This window comes from Paroedura picta, chromosome 14 (assembly GCF_049243985.1).
Source record: "Paroedura picta isolate Pp20150507F chromosome 14, Ppicta_v3.0, whole genome shotgun sequence".
Taxonomy (NCBI): Eukaryota; Metazoa; Chordata; class Lepidosauria; order Squamata; family Gekkonidae; genus Paroedura; species Paroedura picta.
Window position 1 is genome coordinate 40329812 of NC_135382.1, and position 24883 is coordinate 40354694.

At 63.8% G+C, this 24883-nt stretch overlaps 2 protein-coding genes across 4 annotated transcripts; one reads left to right on the plus strand and one right to left on the minus strand.

The window, feature by feature from the left end:
* Window positions 1-329: 329 nt before the first annotated feature.
* Window positions 330-17087, plus strand: CDH15 (cadherin 15). Of its 3 annotated transcripts, none has more exons than XM_077310216.1 (14): window positions 330-389; window positions 9886-10026; window positions 10587-10742; window positions 11352-11496; window positions 12307-12467; window positions 12794-12922; window positions 13169-13354; window positions 13802-14055; window positions 14634-14773; window positions 15193-15420; window positions 15540-15779; window positions 15985-16121; window positions 16252-16419; window positions 16619-17087. In XM_077310216.1, the coding sequence occupies exons 1-14, from the start codon at window positions 375-377 to the stop codon at window positions 16814-16816; spliced, it is 2298 nt and encodes a 765-aa protein (XP_077166331.1). In that variant the 5' UTR covers window positions 330-374; the 3' UTR covers window positions 16817-17087. The 3 variants fall into 3 exon arrangements, with proteins under 3 accessions (XP_077166331.1, XP_077166330.1, XP_077166332.1); XM_077310215.1 differs by lacking the exon at window positions 330-389 and adding an exon at window positions 6526-6730; XM_077310217.1 differs by lacking the exon at window positions 330-389 and having other exon boundaries at window positions 10592-10742.
* A 426-nt stretch (window positions 17088-17513) lies between these two features.
* Window positions 17514-22837, minus strand: SLC22A31 (solute carrier family 22 member 31). The gene is made up of 9 exons (XM_077310433.1): window positions 22261-22837; window positions 22060-22163; window positions 21653-21807; window positions 21163-21331; window positions 19714-19859; window positions 19087-19195; window positions 18667-18881; window positions 18460-18571; window positions 17514-18216 (listed from the first exon to the last, which is right to left on the minus strand). Exons 1-9 carry the CDS (start codon window positions 22621-22623, stop codon window positions 17748-17750), a joined length of 1842 nt encoding a protein of 613 aa, XP_077166548.1. The 5' UTR covers window positions 22624-22837; the 3' UTR covers window positions 17514-17747.
* Window positions 22838-24883: the final 2046 nt, after the last annotated feature.

Consider the following 24883-nt stretch of genomic DNA (forward strand, 5'->3'; position numbering starts at 1 on the left):
TCCTTCAAGAAATTCGGTGCCTCTGCTGTGGCTGGGTCCCGCTCTGCGCAGCTCTCATGTGACAGAAGTGCTCATGTGCAATCATGAATCTGACAGGCCTTTCTGCCCACAACTCACAGGGGGGAACCTGGCCCCGGACAAAGGGAAGTGAGAGTATTGGGGGGGGGGGCAGAGAGGATCAGCTCAAATTGCACAGGAGCAACTTGGGACACTTAACTTTTCTCACTTCCTCCTTGCCAGGCCCAGAGCAGTTTGGCCTCTGAAAGAGAGGCTCTTCACATGGGTGGGGGGCTTGGCTCTGCAACGGGGGGGGGGGGAGAAGTCGACGGCCCCGCCTGGCGCTCAGTGTCTTGGGCCCCGGATCCTCAGCACCGATGGGCAGCTGGCTGGTGAGTGGGTGGGTGTGATGATCCCCTCCGCCCCTCTGCCCATTCAGGAGGTTGGGAAATGCTCTCTTACTCCCCCCCCCTCCCCACGCCCCCTTCGGCCCTTCCTTCCAGCTGCTGCCACCGCTTCTCTGCCCAGGCGTGGAAGGGAAGCCGGTCCCCCCCTCCCCCCCCAGCGATGGAGCTGCCCGGATCTTTATGGCTGACATTATCTTTTATTGCCATATAAAATTGTAGGCTCGGCTGCCTTTATTGCTACTGCTGCTCCAGCATTCCGTGGCAGAGCTGTTGTGTGCCAAGAGCGGAGGGTCTCATCCTGTGTGTGTGTGTGTGTGTGTGTGTGTGTACACACTCACAAATGTGCTTCCAGGGGGTGGGGGTGCACTCGCTTCCTCCCTAGGCTGCACTCTGCCTGGGGGGGGGGGGTGCCAGCCACCAATACGTGCCCCTGCTAGAGATGGCCTAGGTGCCCAGAGGAACTGGCTGGCCCCCCAGCAAACTATAAGTCGGTCTCACGTTTATCCCTCCCTTCCTCAAGGTCCCCTCCCATCTTATCTTCACACAAGCCCTGTAAGGTGGGCCAGGCTAACAAAGAGCGACTGCTTTGTGGCAGAGCAGGGATCTGAACTCTCATCTCCCACACTCTCCTCTGAAACTGTAACCACGACCCTGCAGTGGTGGCGAAGAGGGGGAGATCCTGAAGGCCACTTGGGAGCTTTGCGCAGTGGAGATTGCATCTGCTTCCCCTTGTCTGGCCCCTGGGATGCATGGAAGGGGCACGGCTGTCCCACAATCCTTTGCCCTGGCAAAATGCTTCCTTCCGGTGGTCTGCAGGGCAGGGGGTCCGCCGTGGGGCCTGGGAACTGTCTGGCCTCGGCCTGACATAGCTTCTTCCCAAGTGGCATTGGGGAGGCATTGCCAAGGGGGCAGGGGACATTTGCACCTCTTTCTTGCATTGCTGTTTGACCCCACAGTTTACACCCACAGGGCCCATACCCGAGTGCCAGCTGAAACGAACACGTCCTTCCTGCAATGGGCTTTAGTGCCCCAAAGTTTCTGCTCCGGTCTGTCTGGTCATCTTGAATGCTTTTGCTGTGGCTTCTGCCCCCCCCCCCGGCTGCTCCCTCATCCTCCACCTGCCCTGGCCCTCCCCTCCCTTCTGGAGCAGAGACCTGCCTGGGTGGCCGGTCATGTGCAGCACCGGTTCTCCCCCTTTGGTTTTCCGGCAAAACCTACCCCAACAGCCCCCTCCCCCTGCAACCCTGTCCCGCAACCAAACTTCAGGGGGAGCTTGCTGGCAGCTGCTTCCCAAGAGCGGACTCTCGGGCTGGGTGCTGCTACTGGCAGATGGACACGGCGACCCACCTTGATGCCACCCCCAGTTGGGAAGGGAAGAGTGGAGCAGCCCCCACCTTTGGGTGTGGCCAATCGCTGCTTTATTTCTTTGGGACATTTTTGGCCACTTCTGACTTTTCAGAACTGAAGGCAACCTGCAGTCTCACCAGGACCACAATGATAAAACCCGCATAAAAGACCCCAGTTTAAATAAAAGTTCAGTCAGTCAAATGCAGCCCCCGATAAAAAGCCTCCTGAAGATGGGCTGGGGGGGGGCAGGGGCCCAGCAGCTCCTCCTTGGCAGGCTGTCCGTAAGGGTGCCCTTCCCGGGACCACATGGCTGGCCAACACTTGGCACCATCGAGAAGTTTGCAAAAGGGAATTAAGTCCATTTTAAAAGGCAGAGACTTCGTGTCTTGCTGCCTGGTGTCCACTGAGCTGGCCTGCCACCTAATCTATCGCTGCTGCCACTTCTCGCCACAGGCCCGAAGGGTCGGCACAACGGAGGCCGCCAGAGGCTGGCAGAAGACGTGCCACTTGTGCTCACCCCCCCCCTTGGGGGCTGTGCACGCCCCTCTTCTTCCTTTGTCAAAGACAATGTGACATGATCTCCCCTCCGTCTCCCAGCCGCCGAGCCCGGCCTGACCCACTTCGCCCAAGTTCCTGGGTGCCAGTGGCAGGGAACATCTGCTCGCTGCCCTCCTGCCATGGCGCATTAGGGTCAGACGGGAGCTGACGGATCGGGGGGGGGCTCTTTCGGCCAGAGGCCACCGGGAGCAACAGCAGCCCTGCAGAGGCGCTCCTGTCCCCATCCAGGGAAGATCTGTCCCTGTGATGACTCCACTGCAACAGCGAAGGGAAGCTCCCTCTGCTGCAGCTTGGCTGGCTGGCTGGCATGGCGGGGACTGGCTGCCCCAGCAATGGGGCCTGGGACAGGCTGTGGGGGCCTCTGAGCCCTCCACGTGAAGGGGAGCCCCCTCCCCCCTCTGCTTCCTGCTCACTTGGCACCGTGTCTGCTCCGTGGCACATCACTCTCCAATCACAGGCGATGGGCATATGTGGGCTGACAAGGCAGCATCGCCACTAGCCACCCTGGCACGGATCAGCGGGGCCTCTTGACGGCATGAGATGTGGCAGCCGCCACACAGCCAGGGGCCTCACAGCCCAATTCATGGCCACGGCCCTCCGTGAGCGTCCCTCCCGCCTACTCCCCGCCTCAAATGCACACGCCTGCACCCCTCCCCCTTGCACGGAAGGCTGGGTCAAGGGCAGAACAAACACATGGGACTTGCACACACACACACACACAAGAGCTTGATGCACAGGATTCCAGAATGAAAAGCAACAGCATGGAACTAAATCAGTTTGGGAGATACGTCCTTAAAGAGTCAACAATCCCTTCATTAGATACCAGGGCTGAAGCAGGTTCTTCAGAGCATGAACGGAGTTCTTTGCCGCAACAAGATGCTGGAGGAGTCCTTTGCTCCGTTTCCCACCCACCCCGAGGGGGGCCTTGAATCCCCCAACGCCCCTCCTACCCCCCTCCCACACCTTGATTTTGAATCCCCCCAAAACACTGGCTTCCTTTGCCTTCCCCAAGAGCACCTGGAGCTGCCTGGGCTTGAGGGGCAAAAAGATTTAGTCCTACACACACAGCTCTGGGCTGACCCCTTTCAAGACAAGATGGTCGCACCCCAGGACACTGGTCCCCAAAGGGAGGACTTTGGCCAGCTGGGTACCCTCCCCCCGCCGCTCTGTGCCTTGGTGCCCCGGCCAACAGCAGGCGGTCTGCCTTCCCCTCCCCTCCCCCTCCCCTTGGCATCTAGGCCAGGCTGGGTCTCCGTGCAACAATTAAAGTGCCGTCTCCGAATGAAAAGGTCAGCGTTCCAGCCATGGCCGCGGCTTTCTTTAGACAGTTCTGGATTGCGGGGAGACATTTTGCAAATGCGTCGAGGCCACTGAAAGCTTGCAGGATGGGTTCTGAAACGCAATTGAGCCCCGCAGTCTCCGTGCGGGTGGGGGGGGGAGGGGGGCGCACCTGCCAGAAGATCAAAGGGCAGGTCGTACCTGCGCGGCGCCGCTGACCGTCTTCCCGCCGGCGACCCGCGCAGCCCCCGCCAAAGGGAGCGCAGTCTCGCCCGGGCCGCCTTGGCCGCTTCTTGGGTGCCACCTGCTGGCCACAGGAGAGCATTTCGGCTTTAGAAGACCCTTCCTGGGATTTTAAAGATGCGGAGAGCAGAGAAGGAAGGAGCGGCTGAGCTTGTCCGGCAAGATGCCAGGTGTGCCCTGCCGAGACTCTGTCCTCCCTCGCCCCTGAGGGCGCGGGATCTTCTGGCACCAGGAGAAGAAGCCACTTGCTTGTCTCCCCCCCCCCCCTTCGTTGGGAGGTGTCCACTTTGTAGCTGGGATGATTCTTACTGCTGAAATTAACTTCCACCTTGTCTCAGATGGATTACAACATTTTAAAACCACGTATGTGAAAACAATTTTAAATGACATAAAATTCCGCCAATGTTTCCAATAAGACTGCCCATCAGTCCTCTCCGGTGGGTGGGGAGGGCAGGAGGTCATTTCCCTCGGGATCCGCTCGGCAGGCGCCAATTGGAGGCAGGGAGCCCTTGAAGTTCAGCAGGCCGCTCTTACTGGCCTCGGCCGGAGGCCTGGCGGAAGAGCTCCGCCTTGCGAGCCCCACAGGACCCATTGGGCAGAGTGTTCCGCCAGGCTGGGGCCAGGGCCTTTTCCTACACTTCAGTGGCAAGATTTAGGATGGTGAAACATTGTCCTGCTTTGTCCAGAGCCTTTAACATAACCGAAAGCGTGAGTGCTCTGTGCTTAGAGTTTGATGCCTCAGTCCTTCCACCTACCAGTTACAACTTAGAATCAGCATCACAGAATCACACAGAGAGCTGGAAGAGAGCACCAAGGGCCATCCAGTCCAGCCCAACCCAGGTGTGCACACCACAGATCTGTCTGGGAAGGGCAATTGATCCTCTGCCCTGGCACAGCCTCCCCAAAAGGCCTCTGCTGGGGCTCAGAATGGGGAAACGGCGCCCACCTCCAGGGCCAGCTGTAGCCCAGGTGGGGGAGGGCTGAGCCCAGCAGAGGGGAGGAAGAAACCCACCCCCACCCCCACCCCCTCTACCTTCCCTCCCTCATAGCTTTTCCGACCAATTCTTTCCTGATTGCTCACCAGGCATTCTTGAAGGTATCTTTAATCAGTTCTCTGTTCTTTTGGGGAGTTCAAAGCTTTGATCACTGCTTTTCTCTTTGTAGCAAAACACAATTGTTGGTTAGTTTTATATTTTATTTTCCTAATTAGACAATGAAAAAATTACAGTCCAGAAAAAATAATAAACAAAAATTAACACAGAGGCACTTTGGCTGCCAAGGTGAAAGTGGCAGATAATGTCTCCTCTCCCCCCCCCCCCAAAGGAATTGGTTCGGGTCGCGGGGAATGAAAAGGGAGTAATGAATTAAGCGTGGAGAACCAGCGGTGCTCACAGCTGTTGCCCTGAAACAAAAGAAGCCGTGACCAACACTTAAAAGGACAGGCGGGCCTTCTCTGAAAGAAACGGACTTATTTACTTCTAAGTAGACATATCAGAGGGAACATGCCCATGGGCCACAATCTGGGGAGACAGTAAAGCACTGAGTGCGGATCCTAGCTCACTTTGAGCACGGAAAAGCTGCCTGCAGAACAGTGGCTGAGAAGGGAAGGCTTGTTTGGGATGAAAGAGCAAGCCATATTTAACATCCTTCTGGGGTGCAAAAGGGTGTCTCCACTCTGGGCCAGGGGGAGCGACCAGAGGGGCCCAGAGCAAAGCAGGACTCGGAGGCCCCAGAGGCAGGACTCAGCTGCCAGCACAAAAAACACAGTTCCTGCTGGGGGGGGGCACTCATGGTGCAGCGAGGGGGGTAGGAGACCTCTTGAGGACCCCCCTTCAGGCAACGGACCTGGATGAATCCTGCCTGCCCCCCCCCCTTTTGGGCACCCTGGGGGAGATCCCTCCTCCTTGCGAGTGGCGGATTCCTGCCTGCAGCTGTGCCCAGGCATCCCAGCTGACAGGCCAGTGGGCTGCAAGGAGGGAGGGAGACTCTGCAAGGGGGACCAGACCCCCTCCCCAGCCAGGCCCACCCCATCTCCGGCTGGCCCATCCCAGTCGGGCACTGCAGAGTCAGAGAGGCAGACGTCGGTTGGGGAGGGTTCTGATATGAGCCCAAGAGGTGCTCAGCACCAAGGGCCCCCGGGCCAAGGCCTGTCCCGGTCAGCTGGGGGCTCTGTCCAAGGGGACTGGACGTGGCCACGGTCTCAGAGGTGAAGCCGGTCTGCCATGGTTAGGCCCCCTGAGAACGAGGGACCCACAGAGCACAGAGGCAGAAACAGGGGTGCCAACCTCCAGGTGGTGCCTGGAGACCTCCTGGAATTATAACTGATTCCCAGGGGCAGAGGTCAGTTCCCCTGGAGAAAAGGGACCTGTCGGAAGGCTGCTGGAGCCCTCTCCCCCCTAGGCCCCACTGGTCCCAGGCGCCCCTCACAAATCAGCCTTAGGCAGAATGGAGAGGACCCCCCCCCTCCACAGACACAGAGACACACACTTCCTGGAGGAGGTGCTTTGGCCCAGAGGGGGGGGCACCAGAAATGGCAGGGCAGGGCGGGGTGGGGGTCATGCTCTGGGAGCTGGCCACGCAAGCGTTAAGTCTGTGCACGCCGTCCTCCTTTCCCAGGGGCTGTGTGGGTAGGGGAGCTCAGCAGGCCTCGCGGCTTCTTGGCCACCCCCCATCCGGCGTTCCTCTCCCAGCCCGGCCCCAACACATGTGCTGTCCGTCAGGGCCGGCCTCGGGACTTGAGCGCGTCCGAGGCAGCAGAGGCAGTTGGTGCGGGGGAACGAGGGCACCGAGGCTGTGCAGCTCAGAGACCTGCCCAGGGCACCATGGCACACGGCCGGCCGGCCAGCATGGCCCCCCCCTCCGCTCTGGCCGCTTTGCTCCTGGCCCTGCTGTGGGCACAGGTAAGGGGGAGGGGGAGCAGGCCCTACAGGTGGGGGCCGGGGCGCCTTCTCCTTTCTGCAGAGCACCGGCAGACGCTGCCTCCGCAAGGGACGGGATCCCAGCGGCCCAGGCCCTCGCCTTTTCCCCTCCCCAAATATCCTTCCAGAGTTTTGTGGGGCATCTCACCTGCCATGCTGTTCAGAGGGATTTCTATCTTTGAGGCATGGGTCTTCATGACTGTGGGCCGGTGGAAAAGCCTCTGCTTGGCATGCAGATGGTCCTGGGTTCAGTCCCCGGTGGCAACACCAGGTATCAGGGGGGTCGGAAAGGCCTTCGTGGGAGCCCCTGGAGGTGCTGACCTCAATAAACCGGAGGTCGTCGGTCTCAGCAGAGGGCGCCTTCCCGTGTGCCCTGGCTACTTTCCCTTCTGCCGTGAGAGATGGGCAGGGGAGGCCGGGATCCCATGGGCCTGATCCCGTAGAAGGCTGCTGGGGGAGGGGGTGGGACTCAGGGGCAGAGCCTCTGCTTGGCATCCAGGCTCGATCTCTGGCATCTCCAGCAACAAGGACCAGGCGGCAGGTGACGAGAAAGGGTTGCCAGCCTCCAGGTGGGGCCTGGAAATCTCCCACTATAAGAACTGCCCTCCAGGTGACAGGTCAGCTTGCTTGGAGGTAACGGCTGCTTTTGGGGGGGGAGGCTGGGGCATGATCCCCGCTCTCCCCTCCACACCCCTCCCCCTCAAGCTCCATCCCCCAGATCTCCAGGGATTCCCGGCCTGGAGCTGGCAACTGTAGCTGAGACCCTGGAGAGCGGGGCAGGGCGGGGGGGGGGGGTCTTTTTAGTCAGTGCAGACCTTGAAGGACCAAGAGGCCCATTCAACTCAAGGCAGCCGCATCAATTCTCCAGGGCTCTGGCCGGGGAGGGGGGGGGAGGCTTTTGCAATGCCAGGGTCATGGTGGGTGAGGGGGAGAGGGCCCTTCTGCACCCCTTGCTTCCCAGCAGCCACATGCCTCTCCCCCACCCCGCTGCAGCAGAGGTGCCTCCAGAGGGCTTTGCCAACCCACGGGGGGAGGGAAGGGGGCTTTGGGTTGGTGTGAGCGGAACAAGGAGAGATCTGCCTCCTGGGGGGCAGGGAGCACTTGTGGGGATCCTCCGCGTTGGACCACCTGCTGCTGTGGAATCCAAGGCTGGGCCGGGTTCCATTTCAGGGTGCGAGGGGCGGGGGGGGGGTCACAGTCTCTCTCTCCCACTGAGCTCTGCTGGCTCCCGGGGAATCTGCTGTCAATAAGGGGGGGGGGTCCCTGGGGACAGCTGCAGGCTGGAGCTCCCGGGAGGGTTCTCAGGGGCTGGCCAAAGAAAACAGATGTCCAGCGGCAGCTTAAGCCTGGACCACCGTGGCTCCCCCAAGCTCAGGCTGAGCAAACTGGGTTGCCAGGGAATGGGGAGGGGGGTGGACTGGCAGGCATCTTTCAGGGGGGGGGGAGGTCTGGGCTTTCCTGTTTTACTTACTTCTGATTGGAACTGGAAAACTGTTAAGCAGAATGGAAGCTGCCTTGAATAGGAGGATGGACAGACAGACAGGGGGGTGAGAGGAATGCCCCCCAGCGCCCTCCCAAACGGCCTCTGGTCAAGAGCATGCTCAGGCCGTGCCCCAAGGGCCCGGGGGGCTTCCTGGACGGGGTCCATCCCTCCGTCCCAGTGATTCTGGCCTTCTCCGGCCAGGACCAAAGATCCACAGAGACTCTCAACGTTTGAGCTGAGACCGGGGGGGGGGGGGGGTTGGATTTCGGCTGCCCCTGGACGGCTGCTTGGTTTTGTGGGGCTCCGTGGCCTCTTGGCCAGGAAGGGTGAGGCCTGCAGGAGAGAGAGCTGGGGAGCCAGCTCGGCCTCAGAAGGGATCCCAGGAAGAGCAGCAGCAGTGGGTGGGCATCGCCCCCCCCGCCCCGCCCCGAGAAACAGCCTGGCCCTGCCTGGAAGCTCCGAGGCCGGACCGCCTGGCCAGGCCGGTGCCAGAAGCAGGGCTGGGATGGGGGGCTGGGGAGAACAAAGGGGCCAGCAGTCCCACAGCCTCCATGCAGCTGTTGCGGGGGGAAGGGGAGAAAGACATTCCGGCCCCACAGTGGCCTTTCTTTTTATAGCGGCCAGGGTCCAGCGATCTCCGCATCCGAGCTGGGCTGGAGGGGGGGGGGCTGAGGGGTCTCTTGTGCCAGTGGAGACAAGACTCCCTCCAACTGGCAGCCCCGGCTGGCGCCCGTGTGCCTTGAGCCTCCCATGTCAGGAGGAGATCCTGGGCTCTGTGCCCCCCTCCTCCTCCATGGGTTCTTTGGGGGGGGGGAATGAAGGCAGGATGCCCTTTCCCACCATTTCCCCTGCACCCCCCCCCCCACGCCCAGCCATCGACAGCTGCTGCGGCCACAAAGGCGTCTGGTGTTGCCCGGGAGGCATTGCCCACTCTCAGCCTTCGTGGGCCCAGGAGGGAAGGGCCACAGAGGCAGCCTCGGCCCCTGGCCCAGCGGCCTCCCTGGAGAAGTGAGGGTCCACGGGGGGGGGGGGAGTCAGAGGCATCGCCACGGGGTGAGCAGCCAGAGGGGGCCGAGGGAATGCCACAATGGACACAGACTTGGGTGGCAGCTGGCATGGTGGGGGGTGATGTGGTCTGTGTGTTGAAGGGGCAGCGTTTTGGGGAGACCCCTGCCTGGTCCTCCAGGAGGCAGAGCGCGTTCCGCAGCAGGAGGCAGGTGGGTGGACCTTGCCTGCACAGCACGTGAGACCATGAGTGGGGGTGGGAGAGGGTTTCCAGCCTCCAGGCACGGCCTGGAGATCTCCTGGAATCAGAGCTGATCCCCAAGTGACAGAGGTCAGCTCCTCTGGAGAAAAGGCTGCTTGGGAGGGGGGACTCCATAGTGTGGCAGCCCACTGAGCTCCCTGGGGATTTCCCACTTGTGGGGGGGGGGAGGCAGCCAGGGCTCCAGCCAGACCTGCCACAGGGCCCAGGGCCCAGCCACTCTCACTGGGACGACGACAAAGAGTTTAGGGGGCTGGGAGGCTGTCCTCTAGCCAATCGGGAGACGGGTGTCTCAGAAGCTGCTGGCTGGCTGGGCAAAGGAGCGGATGTCCAGAGTCCGGTCCGCAGGCACAGAGTGGGCGGTACTCAGGCGGTTTCTTCTCTTGGCAGGACATCAGCTGCTCGGCGGAGGCCCCAGTCCTGCACCTCAGGCGGCAGACGTCTGGAACGGGAAGGGTTAAGCGGGCATGGGTGATCCCTCCCATCAGCGTGTCCGAGAACCACAAGCGGATCCCGCATCTTTTGGTGCAGGTATGGCCCTGGGTGAGCCACGGCAGGCGTCCTTCCAGCAGTGATGTCCTGCAGCTGAGGGTCACGGGGGGGGGGGCTGTCAGTGCAGCTCTCTGCTTCTAGCTCTGAGCTGTTGCCCACAGAGGACTGGGCCTTTGGCTTCCAAGGCCAAGATGCCATGCCACGTGCCCACTGGCTTCTTGATCTCCCACTCGTATTTCCAGATCCTGCACAGGGTCATTGTCATCCCCCCCCCACCAGCCGGAATCTGCCGCCCTCTATGCCAAGGCACACCCTGCCTACACCTCGCCCAGCAGCTCCCCCGTTGGGAAGGGGGCGGCATGAAGGCAGCGGAGCATCAGCCCTGCAGGGGCAGCTCTTGTTGGCATGTGCCAGTGCTGCACCACCCATGAGTCCCGTCCCCCCTCGGGGCCCACACATTCCAGGGCCAGCCGCACCTGGGGCAGGCTTGGGGGGGCATCCCTATTGTGCCTGGACCAAGGAGCGTGGCATGACATCCCAGCAATGCCTCAGGGAGCTGCCAGGGCAGGCCGCCTTGCAAGACTGGCCTTCCTTTGCAGATCAGATCCGACAAGCAGCATCCCGGAGGGGTCCTCTACAGCATCCGGGGGCCCGGCGTGGATGAAGAGCCCCGCGGGGTCTTCTCCATCGATAAGCTCACCGGGAAGGTCTACCTCAACACCATGCTGGACCGGGAAAAGAACGACCACTTCCGGGTAAGGGCCACCGGGCTGGAATTTGAGCCGAAGGGCTTGGCCGGAAGCTTTGGGAACACAGGCCCTGTCCTGGCAGGCTGCAGGGCCGGGCTCCCCAAAGCCCTTGAGCTGGACGAGGCCGCGGAAAGAGCAGCCAGGCTCAAAGGTCACAGGTCGTGTCCGGGAGGGCTTTTGAGGGACTTCCTTCCCATGGCTGGAAGCTGCCACAAGGAAAGGCCACTCTCCCCAGTGTTCCCCCCCCAGCTGGGCATAAGATGTCCACGTAGACCCATTGACAGGAAAGGGGGGGGCCACACTGAAGCCCTCCCCAGGGAGAAAGGTTCTCGGCAAAGAGGAGGATGGAGGTGCTGGGAAGGGGGCAAGTCGGTCAAGCCCCGTGCAAAGGGGCTTGGTATGGAGGGTGCTTCCAGGACAGGAGCCCCAAACAGGTGGGTCAGGGGGGAAATTCCTTCCTCCAAGGATTCTGGGGGGTGGCTGCATGACAGACCCATCCGCCCCAGAGCCCCCCTTCATGGCAGGCCAGGCCAGGCCAGGCCGCCTGAGCACAAGGGCTGCAGCCAGAGGAGGAGGGGTCAGGGGACAGAGACCCACAATGTGCCTCCCCCGCAGCTCAAGGCCTTTGCACTGGACCTGGGCGGAGAGACCCTGGAAGACCCCACGGACTTGGAGATCGTGGTCATGGACCAGAACGACAACCGGCCACTCTTCCGGCAAGACGTGTTCTCTGCCCACGTGGCAGAAGGAGCTGCCCCAGGTGTGTGGGGGGGGGCGGCAGGTGCTTCGAACAGGGACGGTGGTCCTCTGACTCCTGGCCCTCCTACTTGGCTGCAACCCTGGGGGAACTGAGGCACAATGGTGTGGCACTTCCCATGGCAGCCAGCCAGCCAGCCAGTCATAGGGGCTGCAGCCCCCCCAGCCCCCCCCCCCACAGCAGTGAGCATGTGCAGCTTGCGTAGGTGCAGGATGTGCATCTTACTCTGAAGTCCGGTGCAGTCGGGTCAAGGTGGCTTGCTCCTGAGTAGACTTGCCAGGGCTCTGAATCTCAGTTGCCAACTCCTGGTTGGGAGATTGCTGGAGATTTTGGGGGTGGTGTTTGGGAAGGATTTGGGGAGGGGGGAGGGGCCTCAGCTGCTTCCTCGCAGGGAGCTGCCCTTGCGAAGTTCCTTCCTGGGGCCAGGCGGCCCTTGCAGGAGCCCAACAGAAGCAGCCCCCAGGCCTCCGAGGGCAGCTGGGCAGGGGAAAGGAAGGCAAAAGGGTGGACCCCTGACCCTCGGGCCCCCTTCCCTGGGCCAGAGGGCGGAGGCTTACGCCTTTCCCACCCTCCGCCCCCCCATTTAATTATGCCCTTGAATGTCCTCCGATGATGATGGTGCGCATGACAAAGGGGAGCTTGTCCTTTTCGTAGAGGCTGGGGGCTTCCGAGGGGCCTTCAAGCCGTCCCCTTCTGCCTGGGAAGGTGGGAGTGCTGCTAGCGCACCCCCCAAAGCCCCCCCCCTTAGGCTCACTCTGCAGCCTGCCCCAAAGGCTCTTGGAGGGAGCCCTGAATCCCCCCACCGCTCCTCAGGGACCTTTGTGATGAAGGCTGAAGCGACCGATGCAGATGACCCCGAGACGGACAACGCGGCCCTCAGATACGCCATCTTGGAGCCTGCCCTGCGCGGGGTCTTTGCCATGGACGAGCTCTCCGGCGAGATTCACACGGCTCACGTCCAGCTCGACCGGGAGGTACCCGGCCCTTCCCTTGGCCTGGGGGGGGGCAAAGAGGGACCCAGTCAGTGACATGGCTGCAAACGGGACCCAAAGGACATCCGGCCACGGGGGTGGGGAGAGGGAGGAAATGAGCAAAGATGTCTCCTGGAGGCTCTTCTAAGAGACTCAGGCTCCAGCCTCAGCAGCCAGGTGCAACTCCCGGGTCAAGTCTTGCCTGTCCCTTTCTGTGCCTTGACCGGTCCTTGTGGCCGGGGGGCCTCAGGGAACAGGGAGTGCAGGGGGGGGGTCAGCTCCTCTCTTCTTCCTGCACTCCTGGCAGCTGTCCGGCCCTGTCTGTGCAGGTGGCTGGCGTGTACAACCTGACCCTCCAAGTGGCCGACATGTCTGGGGAGGGGCTCACCACCACAGCCCGCGCAGTGATCTACGTCGAGGACATCAATGACCACCCCCCGGAGTTCTCTGCCAAGGAGGTAGGGGGCCTGCCTGCCTGTCCCGGGAAGGCCGTGGGGTGGGGTGGGGGGAGGCCCCCAGCGGGGAGGGGAGGGAGCTGCAAAGTCACCGCTGCCACCCCCCCTTGCCCGAGAGACAGCCGGGCAGAGAGTCGGTTGGAAGGGGACTGGCCCCTGTGCCGCTGCCGGGACAGATGAAGCCTGGCCGGGCCAACCCAGGCCCTGCCCATGACCCAGCCTGCCTCCCCCACCCCCAACCTCTGGCAGTTTCTCCTGGAGGCCCCAGAGAACAAGGCGGGCGTGCCCATTGGGCGGCTGCCGGCCCGAGACAAGGACCTTCCTGGCTCTCCCAACTGGCTGGCAAAGTTCACCATCCTGGAAGGGGACCCCGAGGGTGCTTTCGCCATCCAGACGGACCCCCGCACCAACGAAGGCATCGTCTCCCTCACGAAGGTGAGGACTTCCCCTGGAGCCCGTCTCCACTGGCAGGCTCAGGCATGGGGTGAGGCAGAAGCAACAGGTGCCTCTGAGCATGTGCAGGGTGCATTTCACTTCTCAGGCAGGGAGCACCAATTCTCCAGAACTCCCCTGGAGCTCCCTTGCACTGGATCCGACCCTCAGTCCCTCAGGGTCAGTTCTGGGTGGATAGTCTGGGGGGCCCTGGGCAGGGAAGGCTTTTCCCATCTCCCGTTGCCTAGCCCTTCTTTGGCGGCACTGCTGGGGACTGAAACGGTACCTTCTGCAGGTCTCCTCTGAGCCACGCCCCCCCCCTTGTGCCCCTCTCCCTCTTGGGAGTACTGCCGGCTGGCTCTCCTCCTGCTCAGTCAGCACCCCAAGCAGGTCACTGCCGGAGGGACAACAATGCCTCCCTCCCTCCCCCCCCCTCTGTTCCCCTCGCAGGCCCTGGACCACGAGCAAAAGGAGCACGTCGAGCTGCTCGTCTCCGTCCAGAACCAGAATCCCCTGGAGCTCTCGGCCCCCAAGGCTGCCCGGGCTTTGGCCACCGTGCGGGTGCATGTGCTCGATGCCAACGAAGCCCCCTTCTTCCTGGAGAATCCCTGGAGGGGGAGGGTGGACGAAGGGGCGCCCGCTGGCACCAGGATCACCGTCTACCGGGCAAGCGACCCTGACAGCCGCCAAGCACAGGAGCTCAGGTGAGCCTGGCTGGGAGGGGCCCCACGGCTTCCTGGCCCCGCCAGCTCCTGCTGCCGTGGTGATGCAGAGGGGCAGCCTCTTGTCTGGAGGGCCCAGTTCGATTCCCCACTCTTCCTCCCCATGCGGGCAGCGGGATGACCTTGGGCTTGTCACAGTTCTCTCAAGGCAGTTCTTGCAGAGCAGTTCTGTTAGGGCTCTCTCAGCCCCACCTGCCCCACAGGGCGTCAGTTTTGGGGAAAGGAAGGGAAGGTGATTGGAAGCCGCTTTGGGACACCTTTGGGCAGTGAGCCCCCCCCCCCCGCTCTTCTCTTCTCAGTCTCACAATGCATTGCACACTGAAACGGGAAGAGGGTCCTGTTCTAAGCAGGGAGGGGGAAGAACCTGGGGCCAGGAGTGGGTCCATGATGCTCCCGGGAGGGGCTGATGCTGTTCTCTGGATTTACGCCTGAGTTCCCCCACCTGTCCCGAGTAACCCGCCCCCCCCTTATGGCTGGGATTAGGGGGGCTTTGGGCAGGGGCAGGGGGTGTGCCAACTGGAGAACAAGCCTCTCTCAGTGTCCCTCTCTCCTCCCCTCAGGTACTCGCAGGTCTCCGGCAAGGACAGCTGGCTGCAAGTTGACCCAGAGTCCGGCCTGGTGCTTACCCGCCACTCGGTGCCTCCGCGGGCAGCCTTCCCGGAGGGCTGGTTCTCCACCCAGATCTTGGCCTGTGACAACGGTAAGACGGCTGCACCAGCGGGAGGGGAGGGGAGGGGAGGGGAAGAGAGGTTCTGGCCCAGGGCAGGGGGCACAGGCACCCAGAGGGAAGCCCCCGGGAAGGCCAGCAGCTCCACTGGGCAGAGACCCTTCCCAGCCTTTGGCCCAGCTGTTTCTGCCACAGTGCATCATCACTCCGCCCAAGTGGCACTGCCAGTCTTCCTGGTAGCTACCGACTGGAAGGCCAGGCCAAGCAGCCAGGCCCTGCTGCAGCCCTTTTACGCCCCAGTTGGTCCCTCGGCAACTTAATATCCCCCCTCCCAACCCCCCCCCAACCCCCCCCCCCCACAATACTCCTGCCGTGACTCGACAACTGAATAGACCCTGTCCATCCCTCTTGTGGTTGCACTGTCGGCTCCAGCCTCTCCTCCCTCCCTCTAGGAAACCCCCCCCTCACGGCCACGGGGACCCTCTCTGTTGAAGTGCTGGAAGTCAATGACCATGCCCCACAACTGCTTCTGGGACCCAGGGAACTGTGCCAGCCAAGGGGCAGCCTGGTGCTGAGCGCCACTGACCAGGATCTGGACCCTCACGCTGGGCCCTTCCACTTCCGCTTGGGCACCAGGGTGGCCCCCCTGACCCACAACTGGAGCCTCAGCCCCTTCAACGGTGAGCCAGCCGGGCGCAAATGGGCTCCCCACCTGCCTCATTTTGGGGGGGGGGGTGATCTCCTACTGCCCAGCTGGATGCCTGCCCCCCCTGACCCCCCCCCTGTGCATTCCCTCCAGCCACCCACGCCCTGCTGCAGCCCCAGGGAGAGGTGGCCGAGGGGCTCCACATCCTGCCCCTCCTCCTCACGGACTCAGGGCAGCCTCCGCGGGAGAGAGAGCAGCTGCTGAACATCTCCGTGTGCCCCTGCAGCAAGGAGGGCACGTGCCAGGCCCGGGCGGCAGCAGTGGTGGGCACCGTGGCTGGCCTCAGCTTTGGCGCCCTGGTGGTCATCCTGAGCAGCGCTGCCCTACTCTTGTGTAAGTGTGTCTCGGCTGGTTTGGAATCAGGTCTACGTGACCTGGCAGGCGCCGTTGCTGACTCCATCCTGCTTGCTGAGTAGGTGCTGGGCCCCAGGGGGACTGGGGGGGACCCCTGCACAGGGGGCCCCGCAAAAGCCAGCGGTGGGGGCAGCAGTGACCCAGGAGGCCCGCCGGGCCCTTCACGCCTTCTTTCCGCCTGCAGTGCTGGCCTTGCTGGTGGCTGCCCTGGAGCACTCCCGCCGCAGAGCCTTCCGCAAGAGCCTGCTGGGCGGCTCTCAGGAGGACTTCCGGGACAACATCCTCAACTACAACGAACAGGGAGGCGGCGAAGAGGACCAGGTATGGACACCCCCCCCCCCCGGAGACTTCTGTGTAGGGCTTCCGGGCCTGCTCCTCACCATCCCCTTCTGGCTAAGCCCCCCTCCCCACAGCCCCCACTGGAGGGCTGGAAGGTGTCTCTTTTGCACAGGATGCCTACGACCTCAACCAGCTCCGCCACCCCGACCGGCTGTACCCCCCACCCTCTCCCCGGTTCAAGCCCCCCCTCCGGAAGGACCATCCCTACGGCCTCAGTTTGCCTCCCCCTCCTCGCCGCCTGCCCAGTGGCCCGTCGGACATTGAAGACTTCATCAATGAGGTAAGATGGGGCAGGAGCAGGGGCTGGGAGGCTGCTCCCCTCCTCCCGCCTAGGGAGTCTCCAGCCAGGCTCTGCTTTCGAGGCTGGGCTCAGGCTGCAATCCCGGCTCCCTGGACAGAGCCCCTGGGCGGTTGGGCTCCCACAGGAGAGGGCTGCAGACCAGTCCCCCAACTGGTGCCCCCCCATCTCCTGCCCACAGGGACTGGAAGCGGCGGACGCTGACCCCGGCGTGCCCCCCTACGACACCGCCCTCATCTACGACTACGAGGGGGACGGCTCTGCGGGCGGCTCCCTCAGCTCCATCCTCTCCAGCTCGGAGGACGACGATCAGGACTATGACTACCTCAGCGAGTGGGGGCCACGCTTCCGGCGCCTGGCAGAGCTATACGGCCAATGAGGAGAAGCCACGGGGGAGGGGGGGAGGCATTCCCAGGCACCGCCACGGAGGAGGCCAAGGCTTCCCCGGCCACCCGAGACAGGCTGCCACAATCCCGGCCCCTGACACCAGCCCCCCTCCCCCGGGCTGCACTGCAGGAAGAGCAGCAGTCCTGGACAACAGAGAGAAATGGCACAAAATGACGGACTGCAGGTGGGTCAGGAGAGGGCGGACAGGACAAAGACTAGGAAGTGCTGGCAGCCTGGGGGGGGGGAGAAAGGGGAGGTGGGAGGGCCTCCGGTCCTAAGGGCTGGGGGGGGGAGAAACTGGACTGGGAAGCACATGATGTTGGCGGGGGGGGGAGACTCTGGCCATGAGCAACCTTGCAGGGAGGGCGCACCACCTTTTGGCCACTGGGACAGGAGTGAAGTTGTTGGGCCTGCAGGGAGCCCCACCCAAAGGGGGAATTTCTGGGCCTATGGGGTGTGCTTGTTCCTGTTAGCCAGGCAGCCTATAGCGGGTTGGGGGGGGGGTAATGCTTCTGGGTCTCTCAATGCCTGCTGGCATGGAAGATGCCACGCTGTGGTGCTCGGCTGCTGCTGGATGAGGGGCAGAAGAGGGGAGGGGAGGGGCAAGGACAATGCCAAAGCACAGACTGGGGGCCTGCAACCTCGGGGGAGCGAAGGTGGCAGCCGGAAATAAAAACATGAGAAGCGGATGAACTACAAAGGGAGGCTGTGCTTTATTAGCCCTCCTGGCTGGTACCACTGGGCTGGCTCCTTCACCAGGACAGGGGCTTCATGGGGCCCCCTTGGAGACACGCCTGAAGAGCCCAAGCAGGCCAGGGGGCCTTCCCATCAGGGGCACCCCAAAGAAGGTTCGGAGGTCGGCCCCCCCCACGGGGCTTGCGAGAGCTCCCTGCCCCAATCAGCTCCAGGCCTGACCCCTTGGCCTAGGGGGCCATGCAGTCACTGGGGGTGGGGGCGTCCACCCACTGCACCCCCCCTGCTGGCTTCTCCTCAGGCGCAGGCTGTGAGAGCAGCTCCATCCGAAGTAGGGAATCCAAGGGGCCGTGAGCCCCCAGCATCTTTCTGGTGGCCGTGACCAGGCGCTCACAGCTGGCGGGGTCATAGCCCCCGTCGTCCCCGGGCCGGGGCGAGAGCAGCGGCAGGTGATCCCTGCGCCGTCGGCTGGAGCGGAAGAGGGGGGGCCGGCGCTGGCTCTCCCCGTCGCGCATGGAGTCCGGCAGGGGCCTGCCACTGGTCTCCGGCAGCAGCATGATGCTCAGGACCGACAGGATGGCGAAGGAGGCAAAGACCATGTGGTGCAGGAAGAAGCCCTGGCTGTGGTGGAGGGCCAGGAGGGGGGCGGCGGCCAGGCCCACCGTGCTGGCGGCCAGGATGAGGCCCAGCCCAGCACCCCTGCAGAGGGTGGGAAGGAATCAGCTCTGCAGCCAGGACCATGCCCCACCCCCACCTCTTCCCGGCCCACCAGCCACAGGGCCCTTCCCACAGGCCTCCAAGCAGATCCGGGAAGGGCAGCCCCAGGTGACGGGCTCTGTGCCCCCTCCCTCCCTCCCTCCCCGGGCATAAGGCAGCATTCCCCTGCCAGGCGCCAGCCCCTCTGGCCTCACCCGGAGGTGCCCTGCAGGGCTGCTGTCTCACCTGACCACAGTGGGCAGGACTTCGCTGGCAAAGAAGATGCTGAGGGCCGTGACGGCGTGCGAGGCAAGGATGCCGAGGACGGAGAGGGTGAGGACGAGCCCGGCTGTCAGGTCTAGAGGAGAGCAGAGTCAGCCTTGGACTCGCCTCAAGCGCCCCGACTCGAGGTGCCCCCCAGCACCCCCCGGCCCCCCAGGCCCCCCTCCTTACGCGGCGTCAGGGCCAGCAGGAGCAGGGCAGCCAGGCCCAGCAGGACGGTGCTCAGCAGAAGGACTGGCCGGCGCCCCAAACGGTCCCCAGTCAGGCAGAGGAAGAGGAGAGCCACGGCCTCCCCGCCTGCCCCCAGGAAGTAGGGCAGGTAGAAGCGTGGCGCGTAGGGAGTCAGGTTGCGGGTGAAGCAGTGCCGGATCCCGCTCCCGATGAAGCTGAAGGGGGGGGAGGGGGGGATCGTAAGATATTCTGCACCACCCACCAGCTGGGGCTAGTGGCAAGTAGAGGAGTTCTGCCCCCCAAGGGAAGTATGCCAATGCCCCCCCCCCCGTGCCTGTGGCCACAGCCCCAGCGACCACCAGGCTGCTGCTGTCTGATGCCCTGGTCTGTCCCCCCCCCCCGCCACCCCCCAGCCCTTACGCCGTGAAGCCCAGGATGAGGCCGTTCCTGCCAATGATGCGAGTGCAGAAGATCTCCCCGAGGCTGTGGAACTGGCGCTGGGGCTGCTCTTGAGACAGGCTCTGCTCCTCTGCGGAAGGAAGGAAGGAAGGAAGGAAGGAAGGAAGGAAGGAAGGAAGGAAGGAAGGAAGGAAGGAAGGAAGGAAGGAAGGAAGGGATGGGGCTGCAGCCGCAGGCAACGGAGGGGGCCCTGTGGCCATCACCTGCCCCTGCGCCCCAGCCCTGCACTCCCGGGGCCAACCCTCCTCGGCTTCTGCCAACCAGGGAGCCGGGGCCAGCCTGAGCCGCTGACTCAGAGTCACCCACAGGACATGCCAGTTGGGAGCCCCGTGCCAGCCTCCACTGTGCCCAAGCCACTCTCCTCCCCCAGGTGCCCTCCGGCTGCACCAGGCAGACCCCGGGAGGCACACCTGGAAGGAAGGTGCGAGGGCCCCACCCCCCACGCCAGGCCTGGGCTTGGCCTTCCAGCCTTGGGGGACGGAGGCCTCGTGACCCCCCCCACACACACACCAGGCACCCCAGCGCGAGGCAGCAGGCGGGGGAGGGGCCCCATCTCAGCACACTCCCTGGGGGCAGCCCCCGTCCCACCTGCCAAGAGGTGCTCTGAGCTGTAGAAGTCCTCCCCCAGGCAGACGCCATTGCCCTCCGCGAGGCTGCGCAGGGCCCTCCGGGCTTCCTCCAGCTGGCGGGTGGCCAGGAGCCAGCGGGCCGACTCGGGGAACAGGGAAGGAGACCTGGGCAGAGAAAGGCAACGGAGGAGTCCCTGCCCAGAGGGCACCCGGGATGAAGCTGGGGGGCAGGCAGAGGCCCTGGCAGGGGTGGGGGGAAGGGGTTGCTTCTCAACTCCCCCCACTGCTTCCCAGAGGCCAGCAGGGTGAACTTCACACTGCACAAGCCCCACTTCTGGCCCTTCCTAACCCCCCCCCCCACACACACACACAGAGACCCCCGCGTGCAAGGGTTGAGGAAGACCTGGGCACGCCCACAAAAGCTTTCCCCCAGAATTACACTGCGTTGGTCCAACTTGGTTCAAGAGTTTCTGAGCCCCAGCTTTTGAGGAGCCAAGACTCCCTGGCCGGCAGGCTGGCAGGGGAATGCCCCGTCTCCACCTGCTGGGTGCTGAGGACTGAAGAGGGAAAGTCTCGTCTGCAGCTCCCTGGACCAGGCCACCGTTCGCCCATCAGCGGCCCCAGAGCAGGCAGAGCAGGCAAGTGTGGTCAGACAGAGGGGTCAGTCTGGTCGACTCAGCCCGGCAGCGGCTCTGCTCTCCAGGGTCTCTGGCACAGGACGGTCTTTCCCGTCTCCTGATTCAGCTGGATCAGCACCTGAGCCTGGTTCTTCTGCAGATCGCAACCCACTGAGCCTCAGCCTCCTGGGGCAACCCCCGCAGTGTTCAGCTGTGGCTACTGCATGGGGCTGCCTCTGCCTGCCCCCCTGCCCCCTCCCACGTGCCCCAACAGGCTTGGCTTGCAGCCCTGTGTGCGGGGGAAGGGCCATGGCCACATCCACGCCCAAGCGCCTCGGCCCGCCTGGATGAGTGTTGCACCCAAGCGCCTCGGCCCGCCTGGATGAGTGTTGCACAAACCCTCTTGGCTGGAGTGCGCTGTGGTCAAGCCCTTCTCTTCTGGGAAGGGCTCTTCAGCCGGCTGCAGCCCCACGCCCCCTTCCCCCGGCATCCAGAGGACTTGCGCAAGAGGAGGTGTGGGAGCAAGAGAAGCCACGACACCCAGCACAGAATGTGCCCGCTTCTCCTGGGCCCACAAGCCCTCCCCCCACCCCAGCCCAGCCATCCCCACCCCCGCCCCTGCCCCCGCCCGTTCTCCCTGCCAGCCTCTTGGCTCCTTCTGGACTCTCAGCTCTCTTTCCTGGAAGGCCCAGCAGTGCCCGACTGGCAGCAAGAGCATTTGGCTCAACGATCCCTCCCGGAAGCCGGGCAGCAAGGCTGGGCACAGCTCCCCTGAGAAGGCAGGCTAAAACCTTGCGGGGGTTCGGGGGGACACATGCAGCTCCATGCAGAGAGCGGTCGGGCACACTTACCACCAGCAGAGGATGGGCAGCGCCAGGCCCAGGGAGACTGCCCCCTGCAGGACCCGCCATTCCTGGCAGACCACGGCCAGCCCTGGCAAGAGCAGCTCACCAAACACCCAGCAGAAACCGGCCCCCATCGTGACGACCAGCCGGTGGGGAGGGTCACACAGCTCCAGCCCTGGGGAGGGAGGGAGCAGAGCAAGCGGCAAAACCAAGGAGGGAAGCAGCAGGAGGGAGGGGCTGGATGGGAGGGGGAGGGGGCAGCAAACCCCCCAGGCAAGGAGGGTGTGTCAGGTGGGGGGCCAAGAAAATGGAGGCAACTCAGGACTGGCAACTCCACCATCCCTCCCTCGGCCCGCTCCCTGTGCCAGGCGGTCTGGAGGACCCAGCCGGGACCCTCAGAAGCTCAGCCCCCAGAAGCCCTGGGGTCTCTAAGGCGGGGCGGGACTCCCCCCCCTGCCCTGCCAGGGTCCCCCGAGAAGGAGTAGGGGGCACTCACTCGCCACGTAGAGAGAGAGGACGGCGCCTGCCAGCATGGCCCCAAAGAGCAGCCGCAGGGTGGCCAGCATGACGAAGTTCACGGCCAGCGCCACAGCAAGGCCCAGCGGGACGGACAGGCCCAGGGGGAGGAGGAAGGCAGCCCGCCGGCCGAACCTGGAGATTTGGAGGGGGGGTGGAAGGAAAGCCAGCAGGCCTGGACCATCACTCTAAGGAAGGCAGTGAGTGGGGAAGGGGGGGCCAGGAAAGGGGTTCGGACTTCAGGCCGCCCAACCCATGCCCTCTGCCATAAGCAACCCCCCCCCATGGCTCCAAAGAAAACGGCCTCCAGTGGGGGGGGCAGCCACCCTGGGCTGCCTCCGCGGGCCTTCCGGGGCGGCCAAGGGCAGGGAGGGGGCGGGGCGGTACCTGTCGCCAGCGGCGCCGAAGGCCAGGTAGCCGAGGATCCAGCCCAGCAGGTAGGTGGTCTGCTCGAGCGGCACTTGCCACTGCTTGGCGCACACGAGGTCCCACTGCAGGGGGCGGAGGATACGGAGCGCTGAGCCGCCGCCCGTCCCCAGGCCCGTCCCGGCGCGGCCGCCCTCTGCCCTGCCCTCCGTCGGGGCGCACCTGGGTGGCGGCGGTGGCGCGGAGGCCGGCGGCGGCGGGCAGGGCGTAGTGCCAGCCGCGGGTGCAGGGCCCGGTGGCGTTGGGCGGCGGCGGCGGCCGGAAGAGCAGGCAGGGGCTCCAGGCGCCGTCGGGGCCGCGCGGGACGGCGGCGTGGAGCAGGCGGGCGGCCGAGGCGTTGCGCAGCGCGGCGGGCAGCAGGGCCGGGTCCGGCCGGCAGCGGTGCAGCGGCGTGGCGGTCAGCAGGAGCCCCGCCGCCACGCCCAGCGCCAGCGGCACCGCCGGCAGCCCCGACGCGGCGGCCAGACGTCTGCCGCGCCGTCCCAAGCCGCCCGCCGCCGCCAGCAGCCGCCCGTCGAAGTCCATCTGCGCTGCGCTGCGCCGCGCCGGGAGGGGAGGGGAGGGCCGGGCCGTCGAGGGGCGGGCAAGTGCCGTCCCGCCGCTCTCCTCGGGGGCAGGCCCGGCCCAGGCGCCACGCCCCGGCCGGCGGGAGGGGCGGGAAAGGAAGCAGGCCCCGGGGTGCAATTCCACAGGGTTGCCAACTCCAGGCGGGGCCCAGACTCCTCCCGTCGTTCCAGAACCTCACCCCGTGTCCCCCACCCGCTTTAAAATCTTTCTTCAGAATAGTGGTTTTTGCTTGACAATAACAGCCACATTCAAAACAGTTAATTCAAAATCCTGATTCCGCCCCACCAGCTTTTCAGAGCCACTTGGCAAGAGGCTGGACTAGATGCCCCTTGGGTTCCCTTCCAGCTCGGTGTTTCTCAAGAGGGGGGGGAGGGGTTGGATGCCCCGGCAGGGCCAGGCAGCCTCTGCCCGCCCCCCCCCCGCAAACAGGAAGAGCAGGGCAGGGGAGGTCACCCCTCCCAAACAAGAGTTGGCCAGGCAGGTGGCTGCAGAGTGCTTCCGTGGGGGAGGCAGGTCCCCATGACTCTGGCTCCCCTCCCGGGCACACCCGGGGTCGAGTGCCTGGCCAGAGGCCCCTGGTCGGCTCTCCTTCTGGCCCGACCTCCTCTCCCTGCCCCTGCAGTTGCTGGCGGATGGGAAAGCCCCCCCCCCCCCAAATAATTGCTTATGTTTGTATTGTGCAGGGATCCCCTGAGGAGGGCACAGGGCTTGGCCCCTTCTGTGTCCCCACATGCCCCAAGGGATTGAGGGTGGCCCCTGTCCCCAATCAGCCCTGAGGGGACATGGCCTTCCCTCTCACCAGCAGGGCCTGGATGGGCAGGGCCCCCAAAAGGCATCCAGTCCAGCTGGGAAAGGGAAAGAGCAAGGGGCGACTCTCCTCCCCCTCCCCTCTCCTCCCCCCTAGTGGCATGGGGGGGGGCTGTGATGGCCCAGGGCAGTTTTCTCCACTTTTTAACCATTGAGAAGCACCTTGACGACCAGGCAAGTTTCATTCAAGCAATGTGCTTTTGTGGGCACGATGGCCTTCAAAGCCCCCCCCCCCCTTCAAACTTGGTTCCGTTTGAGGAAAGTCTCTGCAGAGGCTGGTCTTGCTTCTGTGAATTCCTGGCGCCTCCTAGTGGTGGAAGGCTGTCATGCGCACGAGGACCCTCACGAGGAGCCGGAAACAAAGCCCCCCTCCTCGGGTCCTGTTGGCCATCACAAGTGTGCTGATGGGGGCTCGTGTTCCACCCTGAAGCATGGAGTAAGCGGAAGGAGGAAACGGGGCTTGCACTTACCTGCCGCCGTCCCTTACGGAGTGGCCTCGGGTGGGGGCACACACGGGAGTGCAGAGGAGCCACAAAGATGCCCTTGCCTTGCAGGCAAGATGAAATCCAAGCTGGCCAACTGACTGTTAGCAGGACTTGACAGTTCTTGAATTTTCACCTGATGAATGGAGCCTCCTGCTGATGCTGAAAACAAAAGCCATGGGATGCATTTTTTTAAAGATCAACAAAAACCACAACACGTTGGAAGTCAGCAAGGTTTCCTGCACAGGAGGCAGAGAGATCTTCTAAAGATGCCCCCCCCCTAACATCTAGCCGGGTGATGCGTTCTGAGGAACTCAAGACCTAGCACAAGGAGTTGTGTTGTGTTGGTTGGTCAGACTAAAAGACACAAAACGTTTCGTCTGTGGTTTTCACTGGGGACCATCAAGGCTCCCTCTCCTTTGGGGCCTGCCAGTGCTGGACATGCCTGGGCCAGGGCCCTCCCCTTCCTGGCAACTGGCTTTCCCAACACCCCCCCCCCAAAAAAAAATTAAGCCTTTGACAGCTGCTGCTGCCCTTGCAGGGAAAGCTGCTGCAGAGTCAGACCTTGGTGGCTCCCGCCAAAAGGTCTCAGGCAGCCAGCTCAAAGGAGGACCTTCCTCTGCCTGGGAACTGGGACCCCCACGGCCGGCCGGAGGACACAGGAGAGCAGTGCCTGCCCAGGGAGCGGCCCCCCCCTGCCTGGCCTTGGCAAGTGGCTGCCCCTGTGAGCTCTAAACCCCCCTTACCATCCCCCTCCCGACAGCGATGGTCACGCGATGCCAGTCGTGCCCCACCGCGGGCCCCTCGTTTGCTAGGCATTCCCCAAGAGGATCTGCCACTGCCATTGAGCAGCCTCAGCAGGAGAACCTCCCCTCCCACTCGGTTTAGCCCCACATTCTGGAGAAGAATCGGTTCACCGAGGAGCAGCC